Genomic DNA, 23,331 nt, shown 5'->3' on the forward strand with positions numbered 1-23,331 from the left:
GTAATTATTGCAAGAAAGACGGCCATTTAATGTCAGATTGTTTCAAATTGAAAAGAAAACGTGAAGGTCAAAGTGGTCAAAGTGGATCTAAGCCCACCGGCTTTATTTCTTCATCAACTCAATTAGAGTCTAATAATGTGTGCAACACATTTTCTGAGGTTAAATCCCTCTTATCCCCAATTATGAGGTCAAGGTCAATTCTTCTCAAGATAGCATTATGGGTATTTTCGAACCATTTATTCATGATGGTTTTATATCACTTTCTAGTGATTTTTCTTCCGCTACCCCTGTCAAAATTTTAAGAGATACCGGGGCTTCCCAGTCTCTTTTGTTGGCAGATACCCTGCCGTTTTCTGAAAAGTCATTTTCAGGTCCTAAAAGTCTTATTAAGGGGGTAGATTGTAATGACTACATTCCTGTTCCTCTCCATAATTTCTATTTGTCTTCGGACTTTGTTTCTGGACCTGTGACTTTAGGTATTAGGCCTTTTTCGCCTTCTGAAGGGATTCACCGTCTTCTTGGAAACGACCTTGCTGGGGACAAGGTCATTACTAATCCACTTGTGACTGATAATCCTAGTTTAGATCAGGATCCAGAGCCAATTGAACAAGAGATACCCGATTTATTTCCTTCATGTGCCATTACTCGAGCCATGTCAAAGAAAACTTCTGAGAATCAAAATACTCTCAAAAATAATGTCACAGATGTTGACTTAAATGACACCTTTCTCAGTCAGGTGTTTGACACGGATCATTCCGTTATCCCTCATGGATTTGAAACTTCCAGTAAAACTTCTGCTGACCAAAGTCAGACATTTTCTAGATCAAATCTCATTGCAGAACAACACAAAGACCCAGATGTTTTGTCTTTGTTTGGCAGGGTAGATGATGAAGGTAAAACTTCAGATAGCTCTGTTTCCTATTATACAAAATCTGGTATTCTCATGCGTAAATGGAGACCTCCAGATGTTTTGGTTGATGACGATTGGGCTATAAAACATCAAATTGTGGTTCCAAAGCCCTACCGTGCTGAAATATTGCGCCTGGCCCATGAAACTCCCTGGGCTGGTCACTTAGGAGTCAGGAAAACTTATCATAAAATTCTCAGTCACTTTTATTGGCCTAATCTCAGGCAGGATGTAGCACATTTCTGTAAAACTTGTCACACATGTCAAATGGTAGGAAAGCCAAATCAGACTATTCCAAGGCCCCTTTACAGCCAATTCCTGCATTTCAAGAACCATTTAGTAGGATACTAATAGACTGTGTTGGGCCCCTACCAAAAACAAGATCAGGAAATGAGTACATGTTGACAATTATGTGTACATCAACTCGGTTCCCAGAAGCCATACCACTGAGAAATATAAAGACAAAGACTATAGTGAGAGCTTTAGTCAAATTTTTCACTTTATTCGGCCTCCCTAAATGTGTCCAGTCCGATCAAGGCTCCAACTTTATGTCTGGTATTTTTCAACAAGTAATGGATCAGCTAGGCATTAAACAGTATGGTCATCCGCCTATCATCCAGAAAGTCAGGGTGCCCTTGAGCGATTTCATCAAACTTTGAAAAACATGATTAGGACCTACTGTTTTGACACAGAGAAGCAGTGGGATGAAGGAATTCATTTTTTGCTCTTTGCTGTTAGAGAGTCAATTCAGAGTCTCTTGGTTTTAGCCCATTTGAGCTTGTATTCGGACATACAGTCCGTGGCCCACTTAAGCTCATTAAAGAGAAATTCCTATCAGACGATGATGATTGTCTGAATATTTTGCAATATGTCTCAGATTTTCGTACAAAGCTCTCTAAAGCATGTGAATTAGCCAGAGAAAATCTTGAGTCATCTCAGCAGTCAATGAAATCAAATATGATAAAAGCACCTCAAAACGGAAGTTTGAACCAGGTCAAAAAGTTCTTGTTCTACTTCCAATTCCTGGCAAACCACTCCATGCTCGTTACTTTGGGCCATACCTAATTGATAAGAAATTGAGTGATTTAAATTACATCATAATAACACCTGACAGGCGAAAACAAAAACAGCTATGTCACATAAATATGCTTAAGCCATATTTGGATAGGGATAATCCTACTATAACTCAGCCTGTCAGTGCAGTCAGTTCAAACCATTATGAAGATAGTGATACTGAAACTGACTTGAGTGAAAATACTCTAAACTCAAAGCTGGGCTCGGTCAAGCTTCAGAACTCAGAAATCCTGGAGAAGCTGGAGTCTACAAAGTTGGCACACCTCCAGCCAGAACAACAACAACAGCTGAAAGAACCAATCCATGAACATTTGTTTCAAGATGTTCCAACAAGGACAAACATCATCTATCACAACGAAGATGTCTGCGACAGTAATCCAGTGGAACAACATCCAGACAGACTGAATCCTGCGAAAGCGGAATATCTCCAAGAGGAAGCCATGTATTTGCCGAACAATGACTTTATCGAACTCAATAAAAATAACTGGACTTTGCAATCCATACTTTATGCCAAATTCAGTGCCATTTCGAGTTTTCCAATATCCAATTGCAAGAGGATAGTCATGGGACAGATCATCCTGTTTGCTATTTTTAACAAATTTAGCAAATTTAACAAATCCCAGAGAAACTACTCTACAATTGAAAAAGAGTGTTTATCTTTGATATTAGCTTTACAGCATTTTGAAGTTTATGTTACTTCTTCAAATCAGCCAATAGTGGTTTATATTGATCACAACCCTCTTGTTTTTCTGCAGAAATTTAAAGGCAAAAATCAGAGATTGCTAAGATGGAGTTTAATGTTACAGGAGTTTAATCTTGACATTAGACATATCAAAGGCAGAGACAATTTAATTGCAGACTGTCTCTCTCGTATTTAGATTTTATTGTTGTTCACTTTCAAGAAATTTTAAATTTACTTTAGAGTAAAAAAATTTGAGTACTTAAATCTTTTTCAAGATTACATTTGCAAAAGAAATATTTTTCTTTGAAAAATTTTCTTTTTTGAAGAGGGGGTGTGTTATGTAGGTCATTTCCCCCCACACTCATCATGACCTGAGTTCAATTAGTCTAGAACATTCTCAAGGTCACTGCCCTTGATGACCTCACAACCTTGAATTCAATTAGTCATGTTTGGAATGTTCTGGAAAGTTGATTAGTTGTGTAAGGGAGATAATTTTAGAACAGTAATTAGCATGTCAATAAAAGTTCTAGATTGTTCTTATATGCCTTTATAAAAGGGACGTGCACAGCTTCCAGTCAGACTTTTGGGATCGTGTCTCTTGTGTGTTACTAAACTCCAGCAGTAGTCATTCTCAAGACTTTTCAAGACCTTCACTGCCAACGCTGGATTTATACTGTGGACTTTGTGCAACTACAAGCCTGCAAGCCGAAGGACTGTTCATTCATCCGACTGACTGTTACAACTCTGAGACTGGAGCTTTGCCGTCCCAGCTGAGATAAGTAGTCTGTACACTTTTAAAGCTTGTACTCTATCCCTGACTTAGCAATTAGTTTTATTTTTGTAATAAATTTTGTTTAAACGTTAACTGCTGAGTTCACCCTTTTGTTCGTTTTCTCTGCACGTAACAATGGCAACAATACAGCGTTGTGTTCCTGAGCAACAATTGCATTTTCAACATGTGGGAAGGCATTTTATTCATGGCACACGTTATGTGTTAATCATGCTACTTCTAATGAAAGGCTAAACCTGTTTGGTTGTTCTACTTTTGTCCTGAATTTGGACTGACCCATCAGACTCATTACTCAACTTTGTCCAGCCAGCTGCAAGGTCAGAGAGGTCAAAGGTCAAAATAAGCAGATCGATTGTGAAGCTGAATTTCCATATAACTACTGTAGTGTTTGCAGATACAGCTTAAAATTGAGAGTAGACATTGATATAAATCAAATACTGACTCAAAATGACAAATCAACAGGGTAAATTTTGAACTCTACAAAATATTTCATAGTTTAATGCTCTTTTGCCATGGCAACCATATTAGTTGTATTTTGTTGATTGTTCAATGTGTACATCTGAGAATTTAGTAATACTGCTTTCTCATGGTAAATTTACGATGGCTGTATCTGTTTAATTTTACATATTCGGACCTTGGAAGGCTAGCCCATGGGTTTGTTCAACTTCTGTCCTGAATGAGGCTCTTGACCAGGCAGACTCAATTTTGTCCATCTGATGGAAGGTCAAAGGTTAAGAAAAGCAGATTTTGTGGTGTGAAATTAAAATGTCGTGACATTAAGCTGTGTTTGCTGATAATATCTTGAATGGGTGTTGATATTAATCAAAGTTCATCAAAAGGACAATACACAGGGTAAATTCTAAACTATGAATTTTTGTTATTTAATATATTATTACCTCATTACCATAGCAATGAAACAAATTTTTGTTTCTTTAAGTTGTTTTTTTCAAATGTTTGTCTGAAAATGGAAATGTCACTTTTTTTCAGAGAACAAATAATATTGCTACATTTGTTGATTTTTGTTGAAGACTATATGGTTGTCTCTCTCCAGAATTTTGACTTTGGCCAATCAATTTTGTCCAACTGACCACAAGGTCAATGAGGTCAAAGGTCAAAATAAACCAACAAGCAGTGAGAAGATGTAACAATAAGTTATGTTTGCTGATACAGCTTGAAATTGTGGCTAGATGTTAACATAAATCAATCTGCATCACAATGATAATTCAACAGGATACATTCTTACATTTAGTATTTTTGCTATCATCATTAGTGCCCTTTTACCATGGCAACAATATAACAGTGCATTTCCTAAAGTTTTCTTTTTCAAAATGTCAAAATTGCTATCTGTCCTTCATACATTTATTTGAACTTTGTAAGCGGTGATTGGTAGGGAAACATTAGTAACTTGCTATCCCCTAATCTGATTGCATTTGCATTTAATGTACTAAAGAAAACTTTGGTAAAATTACATGTTATTATTATTATTATTAGAATTTCTTTAAAAAACGCACTACACATATGTCACAGTACGCTGTACAGAACACACAAAAGAATATGCAAATTTACAAAATACTTGATGCAAGTGTCAGAGATAAAACGCACCACACGAGCCGTCCTGCGGTGAAGAAAATGTACTGCAAAGCATAAACAAATCACTGATAATACAGATTAAAAAGATAGGTTTTCAAACCGTGTTTAAAAGACTCAACATTTCTTGCAGTATGTTATACTAAAGGATATACAGAAACTTTGGTAAAATTACATAAAATAAGTAGGAAACTCTTTGAAGATATATCTACTTACTGCTCTGAACAAAAACACCAAAAAATTATAGACATGTCATATGGATACATAAATTTTGTTTTATTTTGTAGAAGGCCAAACCTATTGTGTCATTTGATTTGTGTCTTTCATAGGCACCTTAACCACCTTCCTACCTAAAGTTTGCCCAACTGACCACAAGTTCAAAGAGGTCAAAGGTCAAACAGCAAATGTCTTAGCAATAGGCTTTTTGCTGATGTAACTTGAAATTTAAATCCAATTGCGATATAAATCAAACAGCATCACAATAACACTTCATCAGGGTAAATTTTTAACTAATTTTTGCTATATCAGTGCATATTTCTGATATCATTTTGTTATTTTAATGCATAATTACCATGGCAACTACTTCAACAATTTATATTTCTTAAAACTTGCATAAATTTTCAAAGTGTCTGATATGCCATTGTTTTTGTAAAGAATTCAACATCTTACAGTGATACATGGGTGTTGCACAATTTGCAGTCAGGAAGGCTGTTGTCATGGCAACACTAGTAGATTTTAGTTCAAAATCTATCATATACCCATGTCTTTTGTGTTAGTGGTGATCAAGTCACGATTCTATCACAAACCTTTATGGAATTGGATAAAAGAAAACACCATATATCAATAATAAATTCAATTGCATGTAAATTACAAGAAAGGACAAAACATTTTGACATTTTTTCACAAAAATTCTGAAATGTATTTTTTGCTCTTGTGTCGGTAAGTTTTCCTGAATTTAAATCATTTTACAATGTTAAAACAGTGTTTTTGCTAAGGTTTGGGGCAAGTGTGGTACCACTCTCATATTCCCATCATTCTTGCACTGATATACAGTCAGAGAACCCAAGAAACATGACTTGGAGATCCAGTAAAATTTAGCTTGGTACTGTCCTCAACAGAAACACTGTCATTAAATAACTGCCTTTGAAACAAATAAAATTCAGCCTTCCTTGAAACAATAGATGTAACAACATCAGCTAACCAGGGGAAGATTCTTTGTGTGTTCTCATATTGTATCTTTTACTTTTGCAAAGGCAACAAAATATCTTGAGATTTCTAATTTTTTTACATTTTGCTATTCTAAAAACTTTATTCGTTTTCCTGTAAGGTTGAAGAGATACATGTGCAAGTATGGTCCTGGAATTTACTTATTTACCTAAGGCTGTGTTGAAAGCTTTGTGCCAAACGGCACAGACAGTATGTTGAGAATTTAACATTTTCTGCCATCTTTTGTATCAAAGTGAATTTATACATTGCTTTGCAAACTGACCACAGAAACTTCATAGCATCTTTTCACATAAACACTGTTGAACACTGGGTAAATAGTGGTAAGCATTGCCATCACTCTGTAACAGTGTGATGGAAATTGTTTGCACAGATAATTCACACTGAATATCGTAGCCATTGATCTTTATTGCACTGTGGTTGTTTATTTATAATGAAATCAAAAAGGCTAACTTTGTTCTTTCTAGAACTTGTAAATTCAGTGGTATCTTGATCTTGTATACCGGTACACTAATTGGTTTATTTGCATTTTATTAGGACATTTGTCCTGACAGGTGAGCTGTGGTTAAATGTTAGTACTGAGATGAAGTGTGCCACCAATGATGTACGCTGCCAGCAGATGCCATTCTGCAGGTTGGCAGCAAAGTCTTGAATTTCCTGCACTATAAATGAGGACAACATGATCAGGCTAATCTTTGTAATGCCAAAAAGTAACGACCTACTTCAAAGACATATCAGCCACCTGTTATATACTAGTCAACAGTATAATTTCTTACTCGGCTGTTTCCATCCATTTCGACACATAATGCAGTGCCATGTTTGTTATGTAGCACATCATTGAAACTGAAATAATCATAACCTTTACCTATAATTTGTTCAGACATTCTTTGTTTCATTTTCATTTCAGTGTTACTCATGCCAGGAAATGCCAAGAGGATTTGACCGGTTGACCTCGCTGTTAATTTTATGCAGGAAATTACAATAACAATGCTTGATCGAATGACGTAGTGCCTTGAGGGCGGGATCGCCAGTGGTATAGGGGGAGGAGTACCTTCCCGATGGTGATAAGTGGTGCGGATTACCGTCGCCTAGGTGACTGGCGTATACGCGTGCCAAAAGACACCGTCCCCGTCTCGGGGCTGTTCTCGGAGCGGGACTGTTTTCTCTAGTTTTCCGTCAATGTTTTCCACCATGGACAAATGGTAACAACACTGAACAAAAACCTAAATTATCTGCTTGTCAACCCAGTTTGTGTCAGTGCTGCCGGTCACGCGCACCACCCAAAAGTTTGACCGTCACTTAATATCGAACAGTATTCAAAGAAACGGTCCTACTAATTACTGCCGTCCCTGCCCGTCATTCTTCTGGCACTGCCTGTCCCGAAATTGGCCTTTTCAATACAGTAATAGGTCGATATCTTAATATTCCACAACATTTACTTGTGATATAAATTTATAAAATCATAGTCCAGGGCCGATAGTTATGCCGCTGATGCTGATATTCACCGGTGGTTGCCTGTGTGTGCGTACATGGACAGTCTGCATAGCCCTTGAATGTGGTCTCGATTTTGATCAAACTTACAATTAAGGAGTATATATCAAAACTGATAAATGATTTATGTTTTCACATGGATTCACAAAAAGTTTCGCCCCGGTGTTCATTTTTGGCCCTGGAATTCCATCTACCCACCCTTTGCAGAGTAGTAAGCTTATGGGGCAAGTAAACATGGATGCGCCGGTGCGATTCAACGATCAACCTGTATATCGTATCGAAAGTCAACAATTTTACGGCTCGGACTATTGTAACGCCCCTCCCTGTAGAGATTGTACCTTGAAGCGTCCCTCACGTGGCCAAGACGTGTGAAGGTCATTGACTCAGATCGTACGAGAAGTAGATAAGAGATAGCGTGATAGTTTAATTAATTATTGGTTAAGATTTCATTGAGAACAATCGAGAATGGGATATTCCATGGTGTGATCTTATTTAATCTTAAGAAACAATCAAAGACTGGCGGGAAAATTACCACGTGATAACTTTTGTAATTATGTAAGCTTGAAGATATATTTAACTTTGTAGAGAGCTTAGAATTAGGGACTTGAGATCAGACCGCTGACAGTGAACGTTACGGGCCATCTTGCAATAAAGTACAAGGTTGTGTTAAATCTACATGGTTGTGTGTCGGCTTCAGTTACTGAAAGCATTACGATCCAAACTGGTACTCTCAACTCGTAATTCCCCAACTACGAGCGCAACAGTATCATTTTACAAGTTTATATAAAAAGTATAAGGCGCAGGGTATTATATATTGACTGATTACTGTAGCTATGATGGGCTACATTCAGGACGGGCAGCTACGGGCAGTAATTAGTAGGCAAAACAGGTGGTTTTCACTGTGGGCAAAACTCGGTGCAATGATACTGAACATTAATAGTAAGCCTGTCACCTTGAAGGTAATGCTGTAGGTGAAACAAGGACTTCAAACGCACGATGGTACAAACAACACCACAAGTGAAACGTACACTTAGAAACACGCGTTCCTACGTTGTGCCCACCCGGGCCACGCGATTAAAATATGACTGATACTGCTGGATAGTGTTAATTGGGTCGGTAAACAGTCAATTAATAGTTTAATTGACTACCTGGGTGATTGGCAGGTCGTGTCCAACAACGCATATGCAAAGCAGGCAAAAGACAAAAGCCCCCAAAGATATTGACAGCTGGCCAGGGTCACCATGAATACGTAATGATGCTTCACTATGCAGAAACTGCGTAGTCAAGCCCTTCTTAACCGGTCAAATCCTCTTGGCATTTTCCCTCATATGTTCTACTTTTATCTGACAAATTTTCCCATATGTGATGTCATCACTGGGGAACACAGTAGAGTTCTATGGTTAAACAGCATTTCAACCTACCTTGGAATTAGAACTAGTAGTAAGAAAGATAGTCTAGTCTGTACATGCTTCGCTCTAACATTGGTCAGGGATGAAATCTGTGTTTATTTATCATTTCATTTATCAGTCCATCATCCAACAGGCGTTAGCCCAATTACAGGATGAGGTATGCATAACCCACTAACCCCCAGTGGAGCAATGATGAGTAAAGTGCCTTGCTCAAGGGCACAACACCGTGCTGGAGTCTTGAACTCACCATCCTCTGACAGTGAGTGACGGTCATTATTCTAGACCTACCGGGTCTTGAACTCACCACCCTCTGATAGTGAGTCCATTACCCTAACCACTGGGCCTCCATAGAACAGTGTAATAGTTGATAACCAATAACTTATAAACTAAGTGTAGAAACTTGTGAAATATTCTTTATACAAACTTGGAATAAGTAACATTCTGTTTCAGAAATTTACTTCAAGTAATGTTATATTTTTCATTTGCTCACATTTTCAGAGTTTGGTGTGACAGTATTTAGATCTACCTTTCAAATCACCTTGTGAAACCCACATTTGGAAGATTTTGGTTATCATGCAACGATCATCCAGAGATGTCCACTCTACTCAAGATCTAGAAATGATCATGCTAATGAACTGGAAATGATACTTTTTGTATTTTTAGCACATGATGCTTTATTTGTAAGTATTTCCTACTGCAATAAAGGTAAGATTTTAACAGAAATAGAGTTTGATGCGTTGATGTGTTTTGTTTTGTTTTATATGAACAGTGTATTTGTGACAAGGGAAGGGAAATTATGAGTGATGTATAAGAATGGGCAGTCAATTTGAATGTGATTATGAGTATAAAAACTGTTGTTACAGTAAATGCACATTTGGCAGGCTGGTTGTGGATATATCATTGGTGGTGTGTGTTAGACCTGTCTTTCTTGTAATTGTACCATAACACCTCCACAGTAAGTGAGGCTACCCACAATTCCCCTTGATTTGAGCACTCGGACATCGTTTGCTAAAAGCTTCTTCAATTTTATCAGTTTCTGAACCATTTGAAACTTAGAATTTAATTTCAGGATAAATTGTTAAAACCATGTTCAAAAATTATTATGTTTAAAATTCAAGAGTAAATTGATTGAGAAATCGATTGGTGAAGGTGTTGAAAATTGTGAACTTGTCAAGGTAAAGCTATCAGCAACTAAGATGGTCTCATCATACCACCTTTCAGACATGCAAATTTCCTTAGTCATGAACATTAAAAAAATCAGTACCCCTTTCTTTGGCCATGATGCAACCTATTTCTCCAGTTTCCTTGTAAACACTGTATGGCTGTCAAAATTCTATATTGACAAAAAATTACAAAACTGCTATCTCGTCTGCTGAAAAGGGGTTTATCTTCTCATTATTCATAGTTGGAAATCAGAAAATTATGATTATCAAAACCATGTTTTCAGAATTTGGAAATATGGACCAAACTGTTCTGTGTACAGAAGAAATTTGCTTCATTTCAGTGAGTGATCTCTGTGCATATGCCCTGTTCTTATGTTTAATTATAATACGCCACATGCTCATTCTGCATTGTGATTCACCAGAAAACGTCACATGACAGGAAAATAGATACTTCTTGTCCCCACAGAATCAACAAAAGTGACCTCAGAGGGTATTTTTGACCAAATTTGAAAAGTGCCCAGTCACATGACCGTAGTGTTGTCTGCATGTTTGAAACAATGTCGGGTGATGAGCGCCCGGGATGAGCAACAAGTCTTTCTTTAAATCAGCAAGAATTTCAATTCCAATAGTGTAGTAACTTGACCGTTCACCTACAAAAAGATTCAAGTGCAACCAAGAATGTTGCTAGGTATGCTTTGAATATTTTTTGTCAGAAAGTGGTTCTACTGTTACCATTGAGGAGAAATCGCCAAGTACACTTGTCACAATGGATTGTTGTAGTGCAAAATATCGAAATACAATAAAAACTGTATATAACATAATACAACATGAGCATGTGGTGCGTTATTAACCCTTTGAGCGCTGTAATTTTCTCCCGCCAAAATTTCAGTGCAAAATTTTACCAATTTTCATGATTTTTTTCTGTAATTTGTTGATAATTGTGGAAAAAAATTGTGGAAAAATTGACTGGGATTTATTTTACAAAGGAGACAAATATAGACTTTGGCGCTCAAAGGTTTAAACACCTATAATCTGGTTCAGCACACATTATTTCACTTTTTAAATTTGTCACTTTGACTTAGTTGGATCTATTATATTTTGTGGAAAAATGGATTTCATATTGACTGGACAGTAGACAATAAGACAATAAAGCTCAACGCTGCTCTGAGTTGTCATAATATTATAATGTACCGGTATGCAGTTTTGTGATTAGTCTATTGATGCTGATACTTATATGTCTTATGTTCTATACAACCTGCACGTTTCAGTAGTTTTGTAAATGCTTACCTGCTTTTGTTTGTGTCACTTTTCTTTTGCCCTTTGTAGTATCTGCTTTCATCATCTCAGATTTTGCAATTTGGTTGGCATGGCATGCTTGGTTTGGTCTTTCTTATCTTTGAACAGCATTTCACCTTGTGTAGGTTTACCTACAGTATTATCAAGGAAAATTTTGCTAAAGTTTGAAAGCTTTATCAACCTTTATATTATCAAATGGAAATTTTCTTGTTTTTATGAGAAATTAATGCTATCTGTCACGCATCTTGTATTAGATGAAACTAAGTAGTTTCACCATGAACCACCTGAAACTATTCAAAATTGAACAGATTTCCAGCTGCTTGGTCTCCATATAGGCATGAGTGTTATTGTGAATAACATAAATTTGTATCATGCAAAACCCATTATGTCAAAATATCAAAATTTATGGATGTGTAAAAGTGTCAAAGACACAAAAACACGGTCAATGTCAGTGACTCAGTTGTTTAAAAAATCTGACCAAAAACTCTGACCCTTACTTGTATTTTCTGCTGCTGTTGTGAGTTGTTCCTCTTCACGTTGATGTTCATCTGCAGACTTTTGCTGCAGCTGCATCTCCAGTGATGATAACTTTGCTTCGTAATTGGATAGTTTTGTCTGAAGTTCAACTATCATTTTTTCTTTTGTTAAGTGCAGATTTTAGGTCGTGGACACTTTTTGGGTCTACTTCAGTCAATTTCTGTTTCAGGGATTGAACATCTTTCAGCTGTGTAAAAGTAACCTTTTCAGCACTTTCAAGTCTCAGAGCAAGATCTGCATATTGCTTTTCTAAGATTGATTTTTCATGTTTCACTTCTTCCAAGTCATTCTCAATAATTTGTTTTTGTATCTTTAGTTCACTGATTTCACTTGTTTGGCCACCTGCAGAGAAAGATTGTAATAGGATTATCCAAAAAATGCCATATGGCAGAAAGAAATTTGAGAAAAAACAAGTACTGTAGATGATGTGTCAGTGGCATAAGGCCAAGACCAAAGGTCAGTTGCATTACAATAGCTAGGTAGCCGACATGATCAGACTTGACCCTACTGGGATACAAGAAATGGACCTAATAGAAGTCATATTTGGTTTTGTTCCTTAGTGTTGGTGACAGACATTTCTAAATAACAACAGCTGTGGCTTCAGTCAGGAATAAGGTGTACATTGAAAGCTTGGTTTATTTATTTCAGAGTGAGTAATACAATGGCATTTTATGGTTACTCTGGTTCTTTAAATAAATAATTTTTTACAAGCCATATAATTTTACATGTGGTTCAGATATTGTGTAATTTCTTTACTGAGGGTCATATTATAAGTCAAAGAGAGGTTTTAGCATAAACAATCAAGTGTCAGTCTAATTGGTTGTAATGCTTCAAGCTATAATGATTACTTGAAGTCACATTGTTTCATGATTTGCTCGCCAGGTTAATGTGCAACAGCTACTAAGAGTGGAGACATCTAAAAGAAAGGTTAGGGACTGGTCAGTTTCTTCGGCCTGGGGGCCGGTAGATTATTTTTTGTTAGCGTCAAAAAGTGGCTGATCCCCCATATTCCAAATTTCGACAACAGGGTGACCCCCTGTGCGCGACAAAGGTAAAACAGCGACCTAGCGGCCGATATAGCTCCGCTGTGTTTATGTAGAGAATAACTATTTTTGACACATGTTGATGAAGAAGGAGGAAATCTTTGATAGCTCAATGCAGTGGCCAGAAAAAGTGGCTAAAATAAGCTGCAAAAATACACAATTGAAGATTTCATCATACTTTGAATATATCACATCGGATCATCCCTAGGAACATGTCAACCAAAGCTATCTGATGAGTAGTGTTTTGAGAATAAAATTTTCTGACCAAAAATGGCAACAATTGCCCCCCCAAAATAAAAATTGCAGATTTCATCATAATTTCAAAAGATCAAATTGAGTTCATCTATAGAAACCTGTATACCAAATTTCAAAGCTGTTAGACCAGTACTTTTTGAGAAACACATATTTTGACCAAAATGGGAAAAATTGCCACAAAATTCAAAATTGCAGATTTCATCATTATTTCAATAAATATCATGTAGTTCATCTATGGAAACCTGTATACCAAATTTCAAAGCTATCAGATGAGCAGTTGTTGAAATACACATTTTTTGACCTAAAATTGCAAAAATTGCCCCAAAAATACAAAATTACAGATTTCAGGAGAAATTAAATATATATTACTTAGCTCATCTGTAGGAACCTGTATACCAAATTTCAAAGCTATCAGACCAGTACTTTTTGAGAAACACGTTTTTTGACCAAAAATAGCAAAAATTGCCCCAAAATTACAAAATCGCAGATTTCATCATAATTTCTACAAATATCATTAAGGTGATCTGTAGGAACCTGTATACTAAATTGCAAAGCTATCAGATGAGTACTTTTGGAAATACACATTTTTTGACCAAAATGGCAAAAATTGCCCCAAAAATACAAAATTGCAGATTTCATCATAATTTCAATACATATCATTTAGTTCATGTGTAGGAACCTCTATACAAATTTCAAAGCTATCAGATGAGTAGTTTTGGCAATACACATTTTTTGACCAAAAATGGCAAAAATTGCCCAAAAATACAAAATTACAGATTTCATCAGAAATTCAATATATATTACTAAGTGCATCTATAGAAACCTGTATACCAAATTTCAAAACTATCAGACCAGTACTTTTGAGAAATAAATTATTTGACAGTAATTTTGAGAAATACATTTTTTGACCAAAATGGCAAAAATTGCCTTAAAAATGCAAATTTGCATATTTCTTCACAATTTGAACAAAATCTTAAATAGATCATCCCTAGGGACATATGTACCAAATTTCAAAGCTATCTGACCGGTAGTTTTGAAGAAGAAGATTTTTAAAGATTTTTTTACCAAAAATGACAAAAATTGCCTTAAAAATACAAATATGCAAATTTCACCACGATTTGAAGAAATCTGACTGAAGTCACCATAAGTAAACTGCATATTAAATTTCAAAGCAATCGGACAAGCGGTTTGAGAAAAGAAGATTTTTTACCAAAAACACCAAAAAATGCCCCAAAAATACAAATATGCAAATTTCACCACGATTTGAACAAACTTAAGTGAGGTCACCCCAAGTGAACCGCATATAAAATTTCAAAGCAATTGGACTTGCGGTTTCAGAGGAGAAGGCAATTGTTGACGGACGACGACGACGACGACGACGACGGACGACGGACGACGGACGACGGACGACGACGGACGACGACGGAAAATCAACCTATTTGATAAGCTCCGCGTCGCTGACAGCGGAGCTAACAAAAGGTGGATATAAATTCAATAATTCAGTATGTGTGTGTGTGTTGTGTGTGTATATACATATATGTTTATAATTTTTGGTTATATTTTAAACATTAGGTCATTCTGTGTGTTAATGAAATTGTTGTCATGTCAGTTGTAAAATAGGAACTTAAAAGTGTCAATTCTCAGTGTCAATTGCAGTATTTTGAATGAGCTGTAAATGTATTCCGCACTTTTTATGCATAACCAGACATCCAGGACTCTTTTAAGAAAAATGTGATTGTGAAATATGAGTGCATGTTGCTTTCTAATGCTGAATTCTCATAAAGAAAACAGAAAAGTATTAGGAACTTGTTATGTTTTTCATATGCACTGCAGGTTTCATAATGATTAGTACACTTTGCAAAACAGACTTTCAATTTACAGACATCAAGATATTTCTAACATATATCTCTAATATATTAAAGTACCGCGCCCAAAGGGTGTGCTGAAAAATATTAAACATCCAGATATCTCTGATACATATGTTTGATATATGAAAGTCATGTAGCTGAAGGGCATGCTGAAAAATATGTTTGATATTTTAAGTAACATACGCACCTGAAGGGCACGCTGAAAAATTTTACACCTACAAATATCTCTGATATAATTATATCTGATATATTAAAGTTTTGCGCTTGGCTCTGAAAAAAATGTCTTATTATTATTGAAGTTACGCGCCCGGAGGGCACACCAAAAATCAACTGAATGATTAAATTTGTGGCTTGCACAATGCATTTTAGGCAAGTATGAGCCCGTGTCGAAATTCAAAAACACACTGACCCCCCTATTGGGCATTTCAAAAACATGTTGACCCCCTATCACCACAGTCAAAAACAGGGTGACCCCCATGAATCCACCCCTAGGCTGAAGAAACTGACCAGTCCCTTAGTGTTGCCAGTATCAGGAATTTACCGGTACTTACTCTGTAATGTAACAATATGTTCAGTGTCAGTAAGGTTTCCTTTCACAGCATCTGGTAATGGTAAACTTTGGCTTTCAGCCTTAAAGTAAGGAAACATTTGATATCACTTTATTGTTGTTGGAAGTTATAATGAAGTATGATTTAAATACTTACAAATCTTGGAATTTCACCTTGCAATACATACTTTGAATAATAAGGTGGAATGTTCAAAGACCATCTTTGGACTGAAGGCTTCAGTTTTGTAAATAATTAAGGCAAAATATTTATACAATATCAAACATACACTTTGTTACAGTGGTTTGCATTGACCCATTGGCAATACAGGAACTATAAATGCTGTCTAAATTAAGCAAGTTTCCAACAGTGCCAGGCATGTTATTATCATCTGGGCAGTAATAGTAGTCAGTAACTGAGATATTGACTCTGTGAATGTTGAAACATTGTCTGGAAGGATGTCATTAATATATTGTTCAAAATAACACTATAAGTCCACACACACACATCCTAGCTGCTAATTATAACTGTCAAGAACACATCATTATGTGAGCCTTGTTTATGTGGATCTGGTCATGTAGACTACATATATGTCTGACCTCCTTCCAGACAATGTTTCAATTATTGCAGATTTGATTTCTTTGTTATCGACAGATATTACTTCAACTCCACAATATAAACAATATGTCTTGTTGCCGTATCGCAAATTAAGGCTCAACGGAAACCACTGTAAGTCATATCGCAACCTCAGATAATCAAATACAAAGAGCATTGAAAGAGCAGACTACAATAATCTCAGAGAAATAATTAACATCATTGCAAACCATTGAGTTCTACATATATAGTGATGATAAAATATGTACTGGTACATATACCATAAAGGTAGTTATGCAACATTTCAGACCAAATTTGTAAGGCTGCAAGGATATAATGACATATCCTAGCTCTTTCAAAGCATTTGTCAAGAAATGAAATCCTTGTCTCATCACCTAAATTTTTACTTCTAATACCAGTAGAAAAGACACTGTATTTCATATGTCTTAGAAAGGGGCCTCATGCCCCTGAATAGTAAATCCGATAAAATTATCAAAACAAATAATTACCTTCATTTCTTCGATGCATTCTTCTTCTATGACACCATCACATATTTTTGCTTGTTGGATTCCCCCTCCGTCTCCTGAAAGGTTCACATTTTGGGTTCAGCTTTTAATCACAATATATAATATCATATGCAAAGACATTTATTCATGAACTGGGTACAGTATAAAATTAACAATTCCATGACAATTTTGTGAAACATAGCTGTATATACATGAAATGCATAGTGCCAATGCACTGAATTGAATATACACTTTAGCATATAATGATGTAGACTTACTATTGAGAAAGAATAGTTCAATCTTATCAAACTTGGTCTGATCATACGTGGCTATCAGTTTAAGTGGTAGACCAGCTGATGCAGCCAGCTCTCTCATTTCATCTGTTATCATGATTGGTTCCAGTGCTTCAGTAAAGCTTTCAGATTCACAACTTGCTTCCATTCTGTAGAGATTTACCAGTCTAGGAATGACTACTGATATTTCTAATGATTTTGTTGCCATGCCAGTCACCTCAACTCCATCACCAAACCTTTCCACGCAGGTTTTCTGAACTTTGTTAGTGGTCACGTCATTGCTAACTATTTCTCCCACTTTTTTCTTTGAAAGTTCCTTGCATTTCTTCCATGCAGTATCCATTGTCTGCTTTCTTGCTCCATTAGTATCACTCTGTATCACTTTCTGTATGTGTTGCTGATACACAGTTTCATGAAGTTTCACCTGAACTTCAATAGTTGTATCATGATGAGAGTCTGCAGATAATAACAAATGATTTAAGCGATACATTAAACATGATATGTCATTTGTATTTTTCAGTCCAGCTGGTGCAGTGTTTGTTAGATATGTCTTTTAATGTTAAATTGACATCAATTTTTCACTATATGTACCATATTTGTTAGTGGCATATTGCTGCATCGTTAAGACAGTATTTTATCATGAGCTCTATCATCTAAATTTGGTTTATTTGTCTAAGATCACACACTGAAATTGTAGCGGCTTACAGAGTTTCAGAAAATAATAAAGATGAAAAGCCATGATAACTTTGTATTACATTTTCATTTAACTCCTTACCTGCAGTTTTCGAAGTGTCACCACGGCCGCTACTCTGTCCACTCTCTGTTAATGTTCTCTTTGGTGTCAACAAGCTTGCAAATGTGGAACAACATTTGTCGATGTCTGCACTCTCCACAAAGTCCTTTCTTAGCTTCCTTGCTGATTCAAAGGCCATCTCGATGTTGCTGATAGTTTTTAGTATTTTCTCTGACAATAGTTCCGGTGGATATCTACCCACTACGTAATGGTCTTTGTGCATCGGAAAGTATTTTGTAATGAGGAATCCCAGTTGTGAATCTTCAAATGCATTTGTAGGTATGCCAGTTGCCATAGCTTCTAAACCACAGAAACCATAGTCCTTGTAGCAGGGTGCTGGTAAACAAAGATGAGACTGATGGAGGGATGTCAAAAGGGTCTTGGCTGAGAATTTTTCAAAAACTTTCGGCTGAATGTGACCACTTTGCATTCTGTCTCGTAGGAGGGTTGTAACTCTTGTCTGATTTATTAGAGGAGGAATACCCATCAATGACCATTCAGGTGGTTTTGCATACATTTCTTTCCTCCTGTTTGCCACACTTCCAATTGAGGCTGCCAAGTTGTCACAACTTTCCAATGCTTCTAATGTGTTGATTTGTCCATATGTTAATATGCAGTGGGCATCAACTCCATCGTCTGGTAAGTATGACTCTCTTTCAAAAAAGGCTGCCCTTGGTTTTGGGAATATCTCAGCATGAGGGATATCAGCAAGGTTCTTTCCATTGATGCTTGCTCGATACTGATTTTTGAAATATTTATGCATATGTGGACCAATTGAGAAGATAACATCTGCTTCACCAGCCAACTTGAGCATCTTCTCTTTAAATTTCTCACGATCAGCTTCCCAGAGACAGTCCTCATCTTCATGAGCATGATTAATTAGAACCAATTCTGCATGATTGAAAATCTTTTCCTTGATGTCAGCAGCAGCTCGCCCTGTTTTAGGCGCATAACCGATAACATGTGTGATGTTTTCTAACCTTTTAAGCACTGGAAAATAAATTTCATGATTCAGCAACCATTCCAATTTTGGCTGATCTTCCTCTGGCTCTACTTTGTCCTTCCTTGTAGCTGGAATCAAGGTTACACCACATTTTTCAGCATCTTCCTTCTGTTTCTTACTTATTTCAACATCAAGTATGGTTGCATAGGCTCTAACATTTTCCAACTTTCTTCCAAGGAAATCTTGAATAATAGTTCTATGAAACCCAGTCAGCCCACAGTCATTTTCATCCCAACCATCACCAATAAATAGAGCCCCTGGAGGTGGTTTAGGGAGGTCCAGCAGATGAAATTCAGATTCAGGAAAAAGATTTTCATGGATAGCAGTTGCAGCATTCTTTGTGATTGGGTCACATCCAATTACATGCTTTATTTGTTGTAAGTGCTTCAATTGTGGGTAGTAAATTTCATGGTTTGCAAGCCAGTGTATTGCTGGTGGGTCTTCATGTGGCTCCAATCTCTTATTCCTTATTGCCGGAATCAAAGTAACACCAGCCTTCTTGGCATCTTTCAATTTATCTTCACTGACTTCGATGTCAAGGAAGGTACAGAAGATATCAGATTTATCATCCAGCCCTGGTGTCTTTTTACAGAACTCTTTGATCATCATGTATGTTGGCTTAGATGTGAGACTTTGCTCTTCAGTTTCCCAGGTTTTGAATACAAATAATGCTCCAGAAGGTAGCCTAGAGATTGTAATTTCGTGAAGCTTAGCATTAGGGAAAAGACATTTGCATATTTTTGCTGCTGCTGTCATTGTCTTTTTGTGACATCCTACAACATGTGCTATCTTTGGTAAATCCTTCAGTTTCGGGTAGTATTGGTCGTGGTGAAGAATCCAGTTTATTGCAGGTGGGTCTTCTTCTGGATTAGACCACTCGTTTCTTGAAGCTGGGATCAGAGTAACACCAACACTCCTGGCATCTTGCTTTTGGTCTTCACTGACTTCAACATCAAGGACAGTGCAGAAGATTTCAGATATTTGCTCTGACTGCAACGTCTGTTTCCTGACATGTCTGACGATAGATCGACTTGGTTGACCAGATTTACCATCAGTTTCCAGGTCCCATGATGTTAGTAACAGTAGAGCAGCAGTCGGCTTTTCCATCGTATTTTGCATCTGTTAGAAAACAATGCTTAATTCAGATTTTTTGTCTTGCCACTCTGCTACTGACACATTCGCCAGATCCAGTATCAGTTGATTACATACTAGTAATGTCCAGCAATATTGTTACTTTTGTTGAAGTAGAACACACTGATGTCATCAGGCATACCGGTATGTACCTATCACTATAAGCAAGACTCCCTATTATGAGTCTACATTTCTTTCCTATTAATGTATCATATATTTGAATAATGTTCTTTGTTAAACCTTAGATAGTATAAGCCACGTAGTGATTTCTCTCTTTGCTGAGTGTCAATTCCAATTCAATGCTCATAAACTGTTAATTGATAAATCACATGCTTATTTGAAGTGTATAGGCTGGAGACTTCATTTGTCAAAAGTTTAAAACTGAACTCAACCCAATTCCTTTGAACCTTGCGAAAGGATAATACATAATAATAATACATAATAACAAATATATACAAGTCCATGAATTACAATATACGACTAAATGTAGCTGCCAGACAGCCATTTTGCTACAAGTTTTAGCTCGCATTTGGTATATGTATATATACCAAAGAGAGCTTAGCTTATATAAAAGGTGAATCCATTCATTTGCATCTTATGTTTCACATCAAACCAACGATCGGCACTCAGCAATCCAGACATCATCACCAAAGCAATCTTAAAAGAAGTCACTTGGCCATACAGTTACTAAGGACCTTTCACCAGCCCACCACTTCGAAACTTTGTGGTTAACTCTCTCTGCCTTCAAGTGAAAAAGTCTGGGGGACATGGTTTCATTATAGATTTATCCCAACCTAGTATAGATAGCGTCAACTTCAACATCTGTAAGGAAGACTACACACTCTCCTTATGCAATGGTTGAACATGCTGTCACAATAATACAAAAGTATGGCAAGGAGCATTAATGACAAAAGTTGACAACAGTCCTAGTATGCCTTTCGTTCATGTCATGTCCGGGAAGAAGACTGGCACTTGCTTGGTTTCATATGGCTGGGTCACTACTGTACTACTTTGACTGTCATCTGCCTTTTGGTCTGACATCACAATCCTTCCCGTTCAACCAGATAGCAGATGCCATTCACTGCATCATCAGCCAGAGAGTCTATAGTAAAGATTTAATTCACTCTCTCCATGATTACTTTCAACAGGACCACGAAACTCCTATATATGCCAGCACCTCTCAAACACTCAAACACTTTATAGTATCAGGATGTGATGACAGCGGGGCTCTGACAGCCACAGAGTAGATCCAAGGCTCATCACCGATCATTACTTTCCTCCGCATTGAACTCAACACAATCAAGATGGTTTTGCGACTTCCAAATTACAATCTGACTGATCTCATGCAAGCCTTGCCAACATGGCTCCAGAAACGAAGCTGCACGAAATACCAACCATTGTCTTCAATAGGAACTCTCTCTTTCGCGTTTATTCCAGTAGCCAGAATCTTCCTACCCTGTATGATCAATCTAAGCACAACCATCAAAGGCATCAATTATATCACTATGTCAGATGGCTTCCCCTCAACGTCCAATGGTGGCTTGATTTCCTTCCCACCTGGAATGGCTCAGCATCCTCCCTTGATACAGAGTGGTCTGCATCCCTCTGATCTAGAACTGTTTACAGATGCTGCTGGCTAAATCAGCTGCGGTGCATACTACCACGTTCCATCTCACCTGGCCCAAAGACTAATTCATACATTAATCGAATGGCAAGGGACGTAGCCAATCATGCTGGCCTGTTCAATTTGGGGGCTCTTGTGGCATGGACGGGGAATTCTCTTCCATTGTGATAACATATCAAAGGGTCATCATGCTGTCCCGAATGATGCGTTTGGTCTGAGCTATTTTCTTCGCAGCAGCCAAACTGAACTTTCATATCATGCTAGTTCGCATAAGAGGCAGAGATAATACAATCGCTGACTCACTTTCTTGTTCACAGATGAGGAAATTCAGGCAGCTTGCACAGATTGCAGACCAAGACCCATCAAGCATTCCAAGTCACCTCCAACCAGAAATCCTGCTGTCCTCCAACTAGAGTCACATGCTAAGACTTTCATACACAACAGCATAGCGAGCTCCACAAGGCAAACATACCAGGTTGGTCAGCCAAACTATTTCAGGTTCTGCCGCATAAACAGTTAATGGGGAATTTACCCTGAAAATTAATTTGGGAATATTAAACTGATATGGTCATTGAAAGGCTTTCGAGTTGATTTTATTCACTTTCACTCACTGGTTAACAAACAGCGGTGTACTAAGATACCGGAAGTGACGTCGTAAACTTGGTCATTGAAGCAGTCGACGTGTGCAATTGTAACCTTTTCCACTTACACTGTTACAGTGTATAGAATGGCTACAGAATAAAGGGGCCAAGCACTCGGTGTCGATGTTTAAGTTGAGCAGAAATACAGACTGCGAATACCACTTTGAGAAGGGCTGCTTTTAGCGAAAGTTGCAACTAAAAGTCCAACTACTGAACTACAAGCCTAAAAGAAAACTGCCCGGGCATATCCTGCCCCAAGTGCTTTGCTTGTACATATGGGACTGCGCGTAACACTATAGGGAAAAAGTGCGTGACTAGAGCGAGAAACTGACGCTTTCTCGCAATCGGTGAGAATCTGTTCTTATTCTCACCGCTGTCGGTGAGAAAATTTTAATCTCCACTGGAGATTGGTGAGAAATGCACTCCTTGGCGAGAATCAAGTGTGAGAACAAATTCTCACCGGTGAGAATGGAAATTCTCACTAAGTACAGCGAGAATTGAAATTCACTGGCGAGAATCATCAAGACTCGCCGTTCATTGGCGAGAATCATAAAGACTCCGAAAGGCGAGTCTTAATGATTCTCGCCAGTGAATTTCAATTCTCGCTGTACTTAGTGAGAATTTCCATCCTCAACGGTGAGAATTTGTTCTCACACTTGATTCTCGCCAAGGAATGCATTTCTCACAATCTTCAGTGGAGATTAAAATTTTCTCACGGACAGCGGTGAGAATAAGAACAGATTCTCACCGATTGCGAGAAAGCGTCAGTTTCTCGCTCTAGTCACGCACTTTTTCCCTATAGTGTACGCTCAGGCACTAGAAACGGAACGCTGTAGACAGGACCACTGGCTCTAGACTAATCATGGCTACATCAG

At 37.3% G+C, this 23,331-nt stretch overlaps 1 protein-coding gene and 1 long non-coding RNA gene across 6 annotated transcripts in view; one reads left to right on the forward strand and one right to left on the reverse strand.

The window, feature by feature from the left end:
* LOC139142646 (uncharacterized) overlaps positions 1-23,331 on the reverse strand; it is an 86,498-nt gene that overhangs the window by 4,103 nt on the left and 59,064 nt on the right. For 2 of the 3 annotated variants that reach the window (XM_070712695.1, XM_070712693.1), the window contains exons 2-7: positions 18,040-20,179; positions 17,250-17,720; positions 16,975-17,048; positions 15,878-15,956; positions 12,121-12,502; positions 11,615-11,754 (exon numbers count right to left, since the gene is read on the reverse strand). In XM_070712695.1, coding sequence (XP_070568796.1) covers positions 12,246-12,502; positions 15,878-15,956; positions 16,975-17,048; positions 17,250-17,720; positions 18,040-20,179 — 3,021 coding nt within the window. In that variant the 3' untranslated portion in view covers positions 11,615-11,754; positions 12,121-12,245. The remainder of the gene's footprint in view (positions 1-11,614; positions 11,755-12,120; positions 12,503-15,877; positions 15,957-16,974; positions 17,049-17,249; positions 17,721-18,039; positions 20,180-23,331) is intronic. The other variant, XM_070712694.1, reaches the window with a different exon arrangement.
* LOC139142650 (uncharacterized) overlaps positions 1-23,331 on the forward strand; it is a 111,965-nt gene that overhangs the window by 2,506 nt on the left and 86,128 nt on the right. Inside the window, exons 2-3 of one of the 3 annotated variants that reach the window (XR_011554439.1) lie at positions 9,663-9,844; positions 22,133-22,290. This is a non-coding gene — a long non-coding RNA (uncharacterized lncRNA). Of the gene's footprint in view, positions 1-9,662; positions 9,880-22,132; positions 22,699-23,331 lie in introns of those variants that run through there. The other 2 variants (XR_011554438.1, XR_011554437.1) reach the window with 2 other exon arrangements.

Source organism: Ptychodera flava, chromosome 10 (assembly GCF_041260155.1).
Source record: "Ptychodera flava strain L36383 chromosome 10, AS_Pfla_20210202, whole genome shotgun sequence".
NCBI lineage: Eukaryota > Metazoa > Hemichordata > Enteropneusta > Ptychoderidae > Ptychodera > Ptychodera flava.